Source organism: Uranotaenia lowii, chromosome 1, assembly GCF_029784155.1.
Source record: "Uranotaenia lowii strain MFRU-FL chromosome 1, ASM2978415v1, whole genome shotgun sequence".
Classification (NCBI taxonomy): Eukaryota; Metazoa; Arthropoda; class Insecta; order Diptera; family Culicidae; genus Uranotaenia; species Uranotaenia lowii.
Genome location: NC_073691.1, coordinates 151,289,258 through 151,306,397, shown reverse-complemented (window position 1 = coordinate 151,306,397; position 17,140 = coordinate 151,289,258). Strand labels below are relative to the sequence as shown.

At 37.9% G+C, this 17,140-nt stretch overlaps 1 protein-coding gene across 1 annotated transcript; it reads left to right on the top strand.

Annotated features, from left to right (window-relative positions):
- The first annotated feature begins 432 nt into the window (after nt 1-432).
- On the top strand, nt 433-16,535 carry LOC129740506 (neprilysin-4). The gene is made up of 2 exons (XM_055732204.1): nt 433-3,233; nt 15,754-16,535. The coding sequence occupies exons 1-2, from the start codon at nt 1,122-1,124 to the stop codon at nt 16,432-16,434; spliced, it is 2,793 nt and encodes a 930-aa protein (XP_055588179.1). The 5' UTR covers nt 433-1,121; the 3' UTR covers nt 16,435-16,535.
- Nucleotides 16,536-17,140: the final 605 nt, after the last annotated feature.

The following is a 17,140-nucleotide window of genomic DNA, read 5'->3' as shown; positions in this document are numbered from 1 at the left end:
CTTCAGGCGCAAGTTGTACAACTTTGAAAAAGATTGACCCATATTTGGGGACGCAAAAAAAGTAAAGTCTTGATGCGCCACTGGAACCTATAAAGTATGAATGAGATGAACAATTTGTGAGATAACTATAGCTACAGCTTGTCGAGCTGCTTTCTTCGCAGCGAACGATAACTGGACGACGGCTACCGTCTTGATTGCTGCCATAGTGTTCATTCATTAATTGTCGCTCGGTGATCATAACGCTTTTCAGAATGGAACTGTACTGAACTGATGCCGTACCTATATGTAGATAGTGAGAAGTTCATCTGATCTTGCGAGCAAAGTGCATCCCGAAACACCTGACTCGAGCGTTTGTTGTTGACTGTTGATGGTCGCCGAAAACCTGGAAGTGCATCATCTCGTTCGGTGAGTACGCGACGTCTAATAAATCACGACCTGACGATTCACTGTGTTGTACTGCGCTTCAGTATAGGAACGGTGATATTACATACAATAAATTTATCAATTTGAATGCTCACTATTTATATGAGATGCTTTCTGGGGGGAAAAGATTGTGCGCCTTCCCGACGAATAATCAGTGTGTTTCGGGAAGTACCGGGTGAGTGGTGTTCGAGTGTACTGTTGCTGATTGATTTTGCGGGCGCAGTTTGTTTTTGGACATTCTGGACATTCTGAGAATTGCCTGTAGCTTCGAAAGTTATGAATCGAATGATAACGAACTAGGGCGCAATATTCTGTTCGTTACAAAGATAATTCGAACAACCATGACATAAGTCCCACTTTAGTGGGGTGTAAATGTGCGTATCGTGAATGAAGATATCGTGCTTCATTTTTGCTTCACTTGGTGCTGCGTGCTCTTGGAGAAGCTGATTCGGGTCCAGATTGGCCCCGAGGATCTGTGGTATGTTGTGTGGGTGGTGTGAGGGAGCGAAGTGTGCAAATCTCTAATTGAGTCAATTGGCTCTGGTTGATGTGAGGAATGTCGTTGAGGCAGCTCTGGATATTCGAGTGTCTTGAACGGTGCTGCAGTTCACTGTGGAAAAAGTAGTTGGATGGCAGCAGGCGCCGAAAAGTGATTATCAACCGTTGGCCCGGAGTGATGTAAATAAGTTCATTTAAATATGCAAAAAAGTGAAGAGATGGATGTAAACAATGAAAAAGTTAGCTCGAAAAAGTCCCGCGGTCATGGCTGTGAACTGGGAATCAATGAGCAAACTGGCAGATTACAGTGGTGTCCAGGTTATCGGTTTGCTAAAGTTCTGTTTGTGATACCGGCAGCGATGCTTCCGTTGGCGCTTCTTTTTCTTTTGCTTACGAGATTACACGTGGTAGGATCTGTGGAATATTCAGCTCATCAGTACAATGACGTACAGCAATACTACACAGATCAATCGAACAAAGTTGATGAACTACAGGCTCGCTGCAAACCGGTTCGAAGGACCATTTCCGAGGTGACCGATATAGAAGATCGTGATCTGCTGAAGGATATGCGGACATCTTTCGTACCGACGCGACTACTCTCGGCGAACTGTCCTCAGCCTGATAGTGACGGAGATTTTCTATCGATGGCTCGTGACATTGCCCTTTCGGACATAGCAAACTTTTTCAGAACAAAACGTCACACCACTTCGTCCAAAGCTCGACCGGCTAGAAAGTCAGCCCCAGCTATCAACAACTGGACCGTCGATGGGAGCCCTCAAAGTATTCGAGCTACACAAGTTGAGATGATGAAAAAATACATGGACCCATCCATGGATCCCTGTACAGATTTCTATCAGTATGCGTGCGGAAATTTTGATCACGTCAATCCCATCCCGAAAGACAAAGCCAGTTTAGATACGTTCGAAATCTTACGTGAAAGTTTAGACATTGTGCTGAAAAATCTTCTCATCGAGAATAGTGAAGCGGAATCTATCACCGATATAGAGAACACCCTGGTCACCAGCCCCCCAAACCCTCCATCAAACGAACACATTCGACGAGTCAGGAAGCGAATCATCGGAAAACGCGCAGTGTTCAATAAACTTGTGATAAAAACACAAATCAAAAAGGTTAGAAAACGTGAACTATCCGTCCATTCAGCGCTAGCCAATGAAGGGGACAATGCCGAAACCAAAGCCAAAAATTTGTTCCTGTCCTGTATGAACTACAGTTTGATTGAAAAACGCGGTCTACAGCCCCTATTTGATTTGCTGGCTTCCTTAGGTGGTTGGCCTGTTCTGGATCCCACTTGGAAGGCGGAAAATTTCGACTGGCTCAACTTGACCGCACAAATACGTAAGTTCAATAACGATATCATGATCACCCAGTGGGTTGGAGCAGATATAAAAAATTCGGATGAAAATGCTATCCAGCTGGACCAAACTGTTCTAGGGCTTCCCACCAGAGATTATTTCCTCCAGGCATCGAACCAAAAATACCTGGACGGCTACAAGCAGTTCATTGTGGACGTTATCGTACTTTTGGGAGCTAAACAGGAAAAAGCTGAACAAACGGCTGAAGAACTGTTGGATTTTGAAATACAACTGGCCAACATCACCAACAGTATGGAAGAACGCAATAACATCTCGTTGCTCTATAAGAAAATGATTCTAGAGAATCTACACGAAGAAGTTCCAGAGATCAACTGGACCCGTTATCTCTCTATCGTAATGGAACGGCCAGTAAACTCCTCAGAATTTGTAGTGATGTACGCCCTCAACTACATGAAAGACTTGGTTGTGTTGATCGACCAAACCGAACCTCGAACCGTGGCCAATTACATCCTTTGGCGTTTCGTTCGACACCGGATCAACAATTTGGACGATCGTTTCCTGCAAGCGAAGCAAAAATTCTCAAACGTTCTTTTCGGGCGCGAAAAAAGCCCTCCCCGATGGAAAAATTGCGTGAACCAGGTCAACGCTAACATGGGAATGGCTGTGGGGGCAATGTTTGTGCGGAAATACTTCGATGAAAATAGTAAACGTGATACCTTGGCCATGACCCATGAGCTGCAGCAAGCCTTCCGGGACATCCTCAATGAAACGGATTGGCTCGATGTGCAAACGAGACGATTAGCGGAGATGAAAGTCAATTCGATGTCCCTGCGCATTGGTTATCCGGATTTCATCCTGTCCCGGAAGGAGCTGAACGACAAGTACTCGGATCTGGAGATTGACGAAAGCAAGTACTTTGAAAACACTCTCAATGTATTGAGTCACATCCGGAGGACCGATCAAAATAAATATGGCCAGGTAAGATTCTGGATTTTTTTCATCTCAGATTATGGATTGAGTCGAGTGGTGCTGTTTGACAGCGTAAAGTTTATATAGAGGAGAGCGGAAACATGGGCCTCATCCATATTTTGGCTGTATGACGATGAAGATCATTCAACACTAGTTTATGCTCCTCTGTTTTTAATTTCAAAATGAAATTCTAGCATAGTTTTTCTCCTTTCGGATAGGATTTGTTTGGAACACATTTACTTAGGTAAATGTGTGGATAAAAAACCATATTCCGGAATTTTTTTTATTGTTTATTGGTACTTTCATGTCAGTGATCGATGTCTAAATTAGTCGACCCCTGTCCATGCTATTTACCATGCACGGGATAAAAGAACAAAGATAAAATTTACCGAGAAGCAGAGATGATTTTTCCACCCATTTTACTTTTTTTCATTCATCTAGCAGAAAGGTTGATGTACCTTTTTCCATTTCATCTGGAAAAAAATGTAAATTTTACGTTTTTGAGATTCACTGAGCAAAAAGGTACTCCTGCTTCGACCCTGAATTTTAGCCGAGCGCGCACATGTAGGGTTACCAACTATCTTTTTAAAAAATCAGGGACCTGGTTAAATAAAAATCAGGATACGTCAAAGTAACGGATATTTCGCTCAAAGTGATGCCCTATTTTTTATTGTCATAGACTCACATTTTCACTTCAGCAATGGTATACAGCAGTGGTTTTCAATTTTTTTTCATTCATCGCCCCGTTTTGCAAAATTTTCGAGCTCAACGCTCCCCCTGGGCAAATTTTCAGAAAATTTTAAAATCTGGATCGTTTAAAAACCATAACCTTTTGGCTTTATGTTGTTGTAAGACTTAACTCAAAATTCATTCAAATCTTTATGAGGCCCTCAGAGCCAAAGGGGTAGGGAGTATTATAAGTGTAAAAATTTGTCGATTTTAATTTTATAACGTCAAACGATTCTTCCAATACCCAAATTCCAATCCACAATTCTTATTTTATAATAGTTAATTTTTTGTTCGAGGTATCGTTAACTGGAATCAGCTACCCAACATGATTAAAAACATAACTCAAAGAAGAGGATTCAGGGACAGTTTATTGGCAAAACTAAACGATACAAAATAGTACACATGTAGATTGGTAGTAGACACAATTTCAGAAACATTAATACATAGAATAATCATCAAACAAATTATCCTACAAAATGTTACAAATCAAAAAATTTTCAATCTCAAGTTGCATAAATTTACAAATAAATAAAATAAAACGATTATTCATATTTCAAACTATATTTCGTGATTTTTCAGAGTTTTAGAATTTTATTTAAATACTATTTCGTCCGAAAGAAAAATGCAAATTTTCGAAAAATGTATGAAAAATGACCAAACACAAAAACATAAAAGCGCGTTTTCTCGAAATTAGCTTTTATTCACTTATGCATTTATATCTTTCGGCTCCAAGGGCCTAATTTTGCTTCACAGCAAACACTTAATTCTATGTAAAATTTGCAGAACAATTACTTGAACTGACTTATTAGAGCAAGTTCACTGGTGTTGGGAAAAAGTGGTAGAAATTTTTACACTTTTAGCTTATTTTGAAAACTTTACCATGCGAAAACATGTCAAGATCTGTGACCTTCAAGAGTTTTTACAACACGTGTTGTATTCTCGCATGCTGTGATGCAAAAATAGCAATATTTCTATCACATACGGCTGGAATAGAAAAAGGGCTGTAAAAAATACAACGCCCAAAGATCTTGAAAACACTTTTGCATGGTAAAATTTTCAAAATGTGCTACAAGTGTCAAAATTTCTACCACTTTCCCCCAACACCAGCGAACTTGCCCTTAGTTTATTTTGATATAAAACCATATATGTATCTTAAATTTTGGTAAACAAAATTCTATATTCACTATAAATTTGCATTATTGCATACTAACTTACAAACTTATTAGCCGGTGACCACCAGACTTCACCAGCCGGTGAAATAACGTGAAAAATAGTATTATTTCTTGTTATCTGAATTTGAGTCCTGTTCAAAGTTTTGCTGTATTCACGGAGCTTAAACTTTAAATTAGATTTTAATAACTGAATTCCGGCAATGTAAGTACCTAATAACCTAAGGTAGGCTTGCCAGGTATTTTCAGAAAAAAGCGGGACATTGGAAAAACTCTAAAAAAAAAACTTGCCAAAATTGTGCGCATACCATCAGCCAAAGTCATTCATTAAAAGTACAATAAGATTATTTTAAACGTGGATTGATTTTGCTCAGTTTTTCTTTCATGACTTCTATTTATACGGGTTTTCTGCCATAAACACGGTTATTTTCCACGGTTCTCACAAATGAACACTTTATTTGAGAGAAATATTTCTAGTCCTACATATAAACGGCGGATTTCATATCGCCTAAAAAACTTTTGTGCAATAACAAATATATTTCAAATTTGTTTTAAAGATTTGAAAATTAAATAAAAACTCCCATCATTGTATACTTTGGTCAATTGAGTCGAAAAAGGTGGTGTATAAAAAGCCATTTTACTAAGATAAGATGTTACTGACGAAACATTGAGATCTTTAATAATTTGGAAGCAATTTAAACAATATTTTCTACATACCAAAATTATTTAAATTGCCCTGGTTGAACGTGCTCCAAGAATGCTTAACTGAATCAGAATTTTATTGTAACTTTAGGGCTATTGATTTATGGCAATAATGGCGATTATGGCTATTATTTTGAGAAAAAAGACGTATCCGAAAGATTTTTTGTGTTGATCAATGAATTGGGGTTAAGGATTAAGTTTGATTTTTTCCTGTGTTAGTCAGTGAATTTTGTAAAAGTTTTCCATGAAAAAAGCGGGACATTTTGAGGAAGAAGCAGGACAGCAGGACATTCAACAAAAAAGCGGGACATGTCCCGCTTTTGCGGGACGGTTGGCAACCCTTACCTAAGGTTGCCAGAATTTTTTCAGCACGTATCCGTGCCGGACAAACCGGGCTATTTTTATCTAAAAACCTGGCAAAATCCGGCCATTGGATTTCAAAATTGTCGACCAAAATCCTGGTTATATCCGGGCAAATTTGGTCAAAACCTAGAAATAACTTATCATAAATCAAGACAAAAAAGTTGAAAAAATATATTTTACACCAAAATTTATCAACAGATTTTGAATCGTATTTTAAGCTTTCAAAAAACCTTTCATGATTATTTTTATAAAAATTGCTCAGAAAATTTCATTTTGGACGCATAAGTAAAAAAAAATTAGAACACAATTTGTTTTTTTTTGGAGTGTGACTTGTGAATGAAAATGAGAATAAACCTGGGCAAAATCCTTTCCTTTCCAATGAAATATTATAATGAAAATTATAAAGTAAATATCCGGGCAAACCCGGATAAATCCGGGCAATCTGGCAACCTTATAATAACCGAAATGATTCAAAGTTTATCGAATGCAAATGGCCCAATTGAAATAAAGATAAACAAGTAAGAAAAAAAAGTTATCTTACCTAAAAAAATTCTTTCAAATTTTCTTCCCAAAAAACTATTACTAATCACAGATGTAAAAGGGTGTCACAGATTTTTTCGAAGGTTGATAAACAGAAATATCAGTTTTTTTAAGACAATACATTTTGAAAAATTTCAAGCCTTGTCATCTTAAATTAACCTTTTATAGTTTAACCAAAAATAATCTCATAAAACAAGATCAACATGTAGAGGGTTTTTTTCCGAGGATTTTCATTCGGTTGGATGGTTCATTTCGTTGAAGCGTAGTAGAGGATGCACAAAATCTGTGTCAATTTAAAACAATTTTTAAGATACATTTTTAGAAAAAAAAAGAGATACTGGAATAAAACTTTGCATGCAGCTCTGTGAAATTATCGATATTTTAGGCTTGAACCTGATGTTTAGTTCTGTAACGTAATTTCATTGTTTTGCATCGAATAGATTAGTTTCTAAATGTACGTTGTTTCGTGATTTGTGAAAATGTGAATTACGACCTCACCGGCCCCCTGAGCCTTTCCAACGCCCTCCAAATTTCAAAATCAATGCCCCCAGGGGGGCGGCAGGGACCACTTTGAAAACCACTGGTATACAGGTTCCGGCAATTGAAGTGCTACATTGAAATAAACATCAAAACAACAACTTTTTATTTCAAATTCATTCAATTCGGTTGAAAAGGTCATTAATAAAATTAAAAAAAAATTCATTCAATTACTCTTGAAAACAAATTACTTTTTCAAAATCACTCGCCGCAGACGGTCGAGGAACGCATCGTATGAGGCCCGCAGGTGTTCTTGTGGTATTTTATCCCAGGCTGTCACGAGATGTCGCTTCAGGACCTCCACACCTTCATGTTTCTTAGAGCAGACTTCGGCCTCCAACATACTCCAAACAGCGAAGTCCATAGGGTTCAAGCCTGGCGAACTCGCCGGCCACTCGGAGCTCAAAATTAACCCTGGAAAATGTTGCGCAATCCAAAGTTGGGTTTTCTTCGCTTTGTGAGCCGGCGTCGAGTTCTGTTGGAAAACCCAATCCATGGATTCAAAATGTCGACGTGTCCACGGTTCGACGACATTCTATAGAACTAGTTCCCGATGTGTATTTTGGTTGATCTTCACTCCTTCAGGGACAAAAACCAGCGGAGTCCGGCCATCATGGGTGATTTCGGCCCAAACTATCACCGATCTTCGTGATCTGTCTGGCAACCAAACTCTGTCATTCTGCTTATTCACGAACTGCTGTACGGAGAAGAGTTTCTCGTCGGTAGACACGATATTCTTCAACCTTCCTTCCGCGGCCTTTTTACCCGTTCTTGTTTCTGCTTCACCGTAAGGTCTTGAACCTTTTGGATCTTGTAGGGCTTGGTCTGAAGTTTATCTTTCAGGATCCGACGGAGACTTCGATACGATATGTTGAGATCCTCTGCCAATTTAGTGGCACTACGACGGGGATTTCTCTTAATGCGCTTCTTGACGATCTTCACCATGGCATGGAGGTGTCACCATAGTAGGTCGACGTCCCCTACCATACCTTTTTTGACACTTCCGGTCTCCAGGTATCTTTTAACTTTACGGTATACAAAACTTCAGCACACACTTATATCGGATAGCTCACGAACTATGTCCTTCTTCCGTTTGCCAGCTAGAAACAAGGCAACCACAGCGCTACGTTTATGTTCGAGATCCATTTTTCCGGATAACACCTGATTACAAAAGTAACACTTACATACATCCCATAAGTCGTTGGAAGAGTTTTGGTGTCAACTAAAAAATAAATTTCAAATTTTGTCCGATGAAGCAAAACTTATTCTTCAGCTGTATTCCACAACTTATCAATGTGAGTCTGGATTATCCACATATCACGCAACGAAGACAAAATACTGATCCCGACTGAACGCGGAACCAGACGACAGACTACAACTGACACAAATTGAACAAAACATTTTACAGCTTGCAAAATCGAAGAATGCGTATTTGTTCTATTATAATCATGATTTTTTTTTGTAAATAAAAACAAGACTATTCAAAGGGTAGCCATTCATTACTCGTTTTCATGACTTATGACTTTAAACGATAAAAACCAGTGTTCGGCACAAAAGCGCTAATCCGCTATTCGCTAGTTAGTCCGCTAACTTTTTGTTAGCGGTTTAATTTTGCCGCTAAGTTTGGATTGATTTAGCGAATTGAAAAGTTCCGCTATTTTTTGGTTCCGCTAATTGAAGATCGCTAACTGCCATATATTTGTATCAATCTCTAAAATTCTTAGTGTTAGAATAAACTTTTTTTCATTAATCAATTCAAAGTGACATTGTGCATCATTCTGATTGTTTAATTGGATTCATTGGAGGAATGCGTACTAGAGTTAGAGAAAAAATGTATTAAGTGTCATTTCTCTCTTTAAGCACTTTTTTTTAGCAAATTTTACAGAAGAAGATAACTATAAAAGGTGTTAAACAATATAAAACTATTTTCAACATCTCCTCATCATCATTTCTTTTCAAGTGGTTGAGCTATTTACTTTCACAATACAGTTTTTTGTATGATTTTAAAGATCAGTTCATATAGAAATAAGATAAAATCACTATTGTAGCCTTCGTTTTAAGTTCAAATAGAAATTTTATAAATGTTCACGTTTGACAATGCTCCTGCAAATTTGAAAAAGGGGAAAGCAGGTTAAAGATTTTAACTGAGGATTATGTAAAATAATGCCAAAACAAAAAAAAAATGAATGGCACAAAAAATTATTTGCAACAAAATTGCATACTATCTACTTTGCACAAAACCGATAAATCGAGTAAATTTTTAACCAAAATTTAAATAAAAAAAAGAGAGATATAGCTTCCATTTTTCACATTCTGTTCTTTTGCTCTTTCTTTAATTGCTTGAAAATCGTTTTTTTTTTAATTTATTGAATTCTTTGACAATTTTGGTTTTGTTCATATTATTTTATGAAAATATGATCAAACTTATTTTAAATTAAATACTTGAAACTTCATTAATTCCCCCTGGGGGAGTTGGATAAATCGAAAGCGGGAAGTGCGTTACTAAAGAAAAATTTGATATTTGTTCCGGCCTTAATGTTGGTAAATAAACAGTTAGCGATTAGCGATTAGCGCTTTAAGCTTAAAGCGATAACTTTTTTTGCACATTTAGCGTATTTAATTAGCGATCGCTAATTTTGTATGAGTTAGCGATTTGATTAGCGGCGCTAATTTTTCAGTTAGCGATGCCGAACACTGATAAAAACTATCAAATTGTCAAAACTAAGCTTTTTCATTCTTTCAAAAATGTAGGTGTTCCGCCAACAATTTTGGTATTGAAAAGTGCTCCGCCAAGCAAATGATCTGAAAACCCCTGAATTAAACCATAAAAATAATCTAATTCATTTTGTATAGAAAGTCCCAAAAACGACGTCAAAAAATTGTCCGTACACTGAGGCCTTTGCCAAATATTAGTCAAGTAAACAGTTATGTGTCAGTTTGTCAAACGCAGAAATGAATCTCAGCAAAGACGATTTCCAGTGGACTGAGCGATAAATCCGGTAAAATGAACGGTATTTGGCGTAAATCAATAGATTTCAACAATTTGTGGATTAAATTGACAGGAAAATGTCTGCTCCTCACAAAAAAATATCCGTTGACATCCGGAAACTGATTGATGACCTGAAGAATGGCGGTAAAAGCTTGTCCGAAATTGCGAGTATAGTAAAAAGGCCACGATCGTCGGTTCAGTATGTCCTTCAGAACTTTAAAAGACTAACTCCCTGGAGACTAAATACTCGTATATGCTGATGGTTGGTTTGATCGTATTTCGGATCAGAACCAAACAACATATTTATATTCCTGTAGACGCGTAATATGACTGATAAATCTATTTATTTTTCTCCGTGAATAGTTTCCGGTTTCAAGTTTCCGATGCCATTTGCGCTGAAAACACCCCACACAATTACATGGCTACCACTGTGCTTAACTGTCGGTCGTAAATTTTTCAGATCCAATTCGGTATTTGGATTACGCCATACTCTTACATGTCCGTCAGACCCAAAAATATTAAATTTGCTTTCGTCAGTGAATATGACGTTCTGCCAGAACTCTTCCGGTTCCAGGGCATACTTTTGAACGTATTCCAGCCGCCATTTCTTATTTTTAGCAGATATAAACGGCTTCTTCAGAGCAACACGACCTCGGTATTTTTTCTCATGAAGTATGTTCTGTACCGTTTGAGGATAAGCCTGTATGTTTTCAAAATTCTTCAGGCTGTCAGCTTGTTTCGGGGCACTGATTTAAGTATTCTGACTGATTTTTCTGACAATGATGCGATGGTATCGATCCGTAAGCTTCAATTGCGGCCTCTTCCTGGAGTAGTCTCCAGGGAGTTAGTCTTCTTAAAGTTCTGAAGGATATACTGAACCGACGATCGTGGCCGTTTTACTATACCTGCAATTTCGGACAAGCTTTTACCGTCATTCTTCAGGTCAACAATCGATTTCCGGATGTCAACGGGTATTTTTTGTGAGGAGCAGACATTTTCCTGTTAATTTTTGTGGATTTAATCAACAGGAAAATGTCTGCTTCTCACAAAAAAATACCCGTTGACATCCGGAAACACGAAAATCTACTGATTTATGCTAAATACCGTTCATTTTACCGTATTTATCGCTCAAACCACTGGAAATTGTCTTTGCTGAGATTCAACTCACGTATCTGGGTTTGACAGATTGACACATAACTGTTTACTTGACTTACATTTGACAAAGGCCTCAGTGTACGGACAATTTTTTGACGTCGTTTTTGGGACTTTCTATACAAAATGAATTGGATTATTTTCATGGTTTAATTCATAAACATTTTAAGTACTGATCTACAAAAAGGACTAATTCAGTGTTCGGCATCGCTAACTGAAAAGTTAGCGGCGCTAATTAGATCGCTAACTCGGTCAAATTTAGCGATCGCTAATTAAAACCGCTAAATGTTGCGTAAAAGTTATCGATCTATAATAAAGCGCTAATCGCTAATCGGTACTAGAAAGTTTTGAAAAAGATTAGCAAAATACAAATTTAGCGGCCATTTAGGGGCAGTTTTCGAACTTATTTTGTAATATTTCTGACCATGTCAGTTGCGTCAGTCCATTTTTAATTTTAGTTGACGTGTTTGGTGGAAAGTAAAAGGAAAAACTTTTAAATTAAATTTTTCAAAATATTTACCCGTTTACCAAGTTTTTGTTTTGCCTCAGTTAATGCAAAGATTCTCTTAAGGTAGATGTTTTGTTTTGTCCGAAATAGATTTTCATCTTTTTTGACATTGATACTCAAAAGATTGATTGATTTATTGACTTATTTTGTTCTAGAAAATTCAATTTTTCACAACTTTTTCTCATCTCTTTTAAATTCAAAGAAGGCTTATTCTTCAGACCTAAATTCAAGTGAAAACAATTCAAAAAGACGTATATTCCTATGATTCCAGTCAAAATCGAGATCGAATAGCTTCTTAAATCAATCTTTAACGAAAATTAAAAAACCGATCAAAATTTTAAATCTGAATGATGCCAAATATATGATCTATAAGTCTCTGGCCAAATTAACACTTCAAAGAAGTAGCGTTCTTCAGTTAGCGGAACTAAAAATTAGCGGAACTTTCTTATCCGCTAGCTGAAGAAAAAAGTAGCGAGAGAATTAATTCGCTAGCCGAAAGTTAGCGGACTAATTAGCGATTACCGGAATAGCGTTTTTGTGCCGGACACTGCTAATTTCTGCAGCGAATGATGTAATTGTAGTATTTTTATTGACTGAAAATGTGCACTTTTTGATTGTTTGAATTTCAAGGTACGTGCTGTACGGACAATTTTTTGATACAGTGTATATCGGATAGTTCACGAACTACGTCCTTCTTCCGTTTGCCAGCTAGGAACAAGGCAACCACAGCGCTACGTTTCTGTTCGAGATCCATTTTTCCGGATAACACCTGATTACAAAAGTAACACTTATGTACATCCAATAATAGCTAAGACTTAATGTAAACAAAGCGTCGAGGCATCGTTCAATACTGTTTCGTGTGCAACTAAATAATTACTGTTGAAGTTATGTAGCAGTTCAATTGCCGGACCCTGTATAATGCAGTTCCATACCCATTTTTCGTCACTTTCACAAAAAATAAGTCAAAATCAGGCTTATTTTCAAAAATTAGGGAAATCCAACACCTTATCAGGTTATCAGGCTGAACCTCGAAAAATCAGGCACGTTGGCATTTCTGCGTACATGATCGATTGCCTCGGGTTTGATGAAGCCATCAGTGCTGCTCAAGGCTCCGAGTAGATCAGTTACACGGGGAGGTGTTGATCTGTTTAAATCAATTCTAGCGTAATATTTCATAAGGGCGAAACTAGCAGTTAGCTCGAAACGAGAAAACGCGTTTGAAATCTCGCAACAAATCCTATTTATTTAAAAAAAAAACAATCTCTTTTTGTTCAAGAAAATGAAGATATTTGCATTATATTCACTTATTGTTTTTGGCCTTTTGAAATGTTACGCTAGAAATCTAATGTTTTGAATTCGTTTTGGTCCCAGCAAACATTTTTGTAGGTACATTTCTCAACCAACTTTGCTATACGCTTCATATACATTATAAAATCATCTTATATAACTCGAAAAAACAGCATTTACGTACTAAAGTGGAGGCAATATACATACATATTTTTAACTTCTGGCTTATGCGATAAGTGTTGCAAAATTTGGACGATATACAACACCTTCTACCGTACATCCTGACAGCATGCGAGAGAGCGCAAGTTTTGCTCTCAATGCATGCAAACCGTTGCCAGCGACAATATTTGCTGCTTCTCTCATTGGACAGTTTAACCAAACGAACCCTCTGATTTTTAGAAATCTGGTTGCACTGCTAATCGCAGAGAGAACAACAATTAGGTTGTTTTCTCACTTGAATCCCGCACGCGGGAGACAAATTTGCAAACATGGCGCAATTTTGTCATATACGAGTCGGTAGACTTTAACTAACCATTTTTACGATCATTTACTTGGTTTGGTAGGAATTACGATTCGCATTAACATTGTTAACGAGTTGAGCTGACATTTCTAATGCGATGTTATGTTTGCTGGGGTACATCTTCGTACCTGCTCTGTTGAAATCAATACTAATGTTAGGAATTCGTCTTGGTACATCTCCGTACCTGAATATTATCACAGGTGATGGGAAGTATGAGAGAAACATGAGAAGTCAAAGAAAGAAAGAACATTAGCCGCGAATATAATAAATTTCTCGAAAAAGACGAATTCCAAACATTAGATTTGATTTCAACAGAGCAACACCTCCTGTGTGACTGGTTTGCTCGGAACCTTGCAGCACTTATTGCTTCTTCATATGACCGTAAGTAGCGGAAAACCCGAAACAATCGACCAAGTGCGCGCTCGGCTAAAACCCCGAGTCGATAGGTGGTGATAGAGAAACATCGTAGATTTGACGAAAAACGTACTGATTTTGGCCAAATGAAACTTTATGACCCTTGTTTTTTGATGGTCAGGTTGAATTTTCGTTTATCCGCAGAATCCCTATAACTTTTTTGTTAATCCCTAGAAAAGCCGTAGGAAACGCTGAAAATCCGTGGACTTCGAGCATCAGCATTGATCCGTAGCGAGGTCAGGCAAATAGAAATTCGCTGAAGCATTTTTTTTACTTTTCGGCAAAATACTGACCACATTATGAAAAGAGTTGTAATCGCTTCAGATAAAAACTTGTGCCGGAGCCAAACAAAATCAACAAAACTATTGTTTTGTAGATAGAGCATGATCAGTTTGGTGAAATTTGTAAACATGTTCAATGCAAAACTCTCTTAGACTTAAAAAAAATTGATAATGATCATTCTAATAAAACAAAATTTGTTTCCAGCTACTGGTCGGTGATTTAATCAGACCAATTTGACGTTTGGAGTACCTTTTTTCTGTTTTCCAGCGCTGGATCCGAATAGAGTTATTTTAGACATTTCTTACGCACACTTGCTGAGCGTGTACAGATGAGACGGGACAATTAAACACAAAAATGCTCGGTACAAAAAATGGGCAGCCGGTCAACAGACATTGTCAACTATTTTAAAAATGATCGTGTTTTTCGGGCGGCTGCACGTTTCGTGTACTTAAAAATTTCAAGGTTAAATTTTTTCTGCTCATCCGTACACGCCCAGCAAGTGTGCGTGAGAAATTTTGAAAACATTTTAATATGACTAAAGAGACTATAGTAAATAAAGAGGCGCCATCTCTTACAAAATAAAACACACAGCAACCATGCTGCAGGGTTGTTTTAGGATTGCCATTTTTGAAATATCGCATGAATTTTGTTTTCTTTATGAATCACACTGGTCCGTGCCAAAAGCCCCCCAAAACGACTTTTGTTTTAGATGAACGGAAAAAGTTGATCAATATTGCATAACTTGATATTTTGGTTACGTTCACTTTATTTATAATTTTAAAGAAATAATTGAGCAACGATTTGCTCATCTAATTTGCTAGCAATAGCAAAAACCTGATAAATGCACCAAACTGCGCACAGCTTCGTCCCATTGAAAGATATTGGGCTGATATGGGAAAGAAAAGGTCGACACGGTGGATGTTGCACTGTGCAGAAATTGATTGACGGTATTCCACGAAGTGTTCGAGAATTCATCAGAACAGCAGACAAATTATTTTTATTGTACTATTTCCGCGAAGATTAATATAGAAACTCTACATACAAAAACACATTTTAACCAATTTTTTACGGAATTTTCTCAAGGAAAATCGAAAATTGTATGTGAGCAAATTCAAAATGCAACAAGAGTAATTCCAAGTAAAGTCTGAAAAACTTGTAGGTTCTATAATTTTTACACTATTGAACATTTTAGAGATTTTCATAAGTAGCAGCGGTTTTAAAGGTTCTTAAAGAACTTGAATTGTTACTGTGGATAATGAAGCATGTTCCAATTGATTGATATTATTTGCCATCGCAAAACATTTAACGCAAAATCTGTTTTCTCCGCTCTCCGCCAGGTTGTAAACAAAACTGCCTGGAATACGGCCCCGGCCGTCGTGAACGCCTACTACAGCCGCAACAAGAACCAAATCATGTTTCCGGCCGGCATTCTGCAGCCACCGTTCTATCATCGGTACTTTCCTAAATCGCTCAACTATGGTGGCATCGGGGTCGTCATCGGGCACGAGCTGACCCACGGATTCGACGACAAGGGTCGGCTGTTCGATCGGGACGGCAATCTGTACCGCTGGTGGACGGACCAGGCCATCGATGCGTTCCACGAACGGGCGACATGTTTGATCCAGCAATACGGCAAGTACACGGTCGATGAGGTCGGAGTTCAAATCGATGGCGAAAATACTCAAGGCGAGAACATTGCCGACAACGGTGGAATCAAGCAGGCTTATCGGGCCTACACTAAGTGGATCTCGCAGCAAACCGATCCCCAGGTGCTGGAACTGGAAACCTTCCCGGCACTGAACGTCACCAACGAGCAGCTGTTTTTCCTCAACTTTGCCCAGGTATGGTGTGGGGCGATGAGGCCGGAAGCCACCAGGAACAAACTGAAAACGGCCGTCCACAGTCCGGGCAAATTCCGGGTCATCGGGACGCTTTCCAATTCGGAGGACTTTGCACGGGTGTACGGGTGCGAGGTCGGAACGCCGATGAACCCGGAAGATAAGTGTAGCGTTTGGTAGTCATCTTGGTAGTGCATAGCAGCCGAGAATACAAAAAAGACATAACAAAACAAATCACGTTCATATCCTGTTAGTAATAAATAATGATAAAGTTTCTGTAACCGCAGGGTGTTTCGTGATTTTAAATGATGAAAGAAAGATCGATTATTGCACTTCGAATGCCGGTGGTTTTTATGATTATGGTAATCCGATACACGGGTGATAGCTTTCGGGCGTGTGCGGCTGATGCAATTTGTTATTCGATGGATAAATGATAAGTATGGGTATATATATATTGGGTAATATGCGCATTGCGCATACTTCCGATTGACGATATCTCTGGAGATTAAATATATCTTATCAGTGCAGTTTGAGGGTAATACGCTTTAGACATATGACATGAAAAATTTAAATTATTATATAAAGTCATTTTTTTTAAAATTCAAACAAGATTTTTGCCAGTTTTGTAAAAATATATTGAACATTAATTATCGTGCGTACAGAATCTGAAAACAAAAATGTTAATGGTTTTTCTTTCTTATTCCTCTGGAAATCGTAAATTCAACTAATTGAAGCATTTGGCAAACTTGTATATGATCAGATATTGGAATGAGAGATAGGTTTTGAATGCCCATATCACGTAGGTTAAATGCCTATATCAAGAAAAAATATAAGTCTTATTTTTTTGACTTTTTATCATTGAAACTTTAAATCTACGCCCAAATCA

Coding starts and splice junctions, on each gene's coding strand:
- LOC129740506 (XM_055732204.1), top strand. CDS start 1,122: ATGCAAAAAAGTGAAGAGATGGATGTAAACAATGAAAAAGTTAGCTCG. Junction 3,234..15,753: donor ATCAAAATAAATATGGCCAG/GTAAGATTCTGG, acceptor GCTCTCCGCCAG/GTTGTAAACAAAACTGCCTG.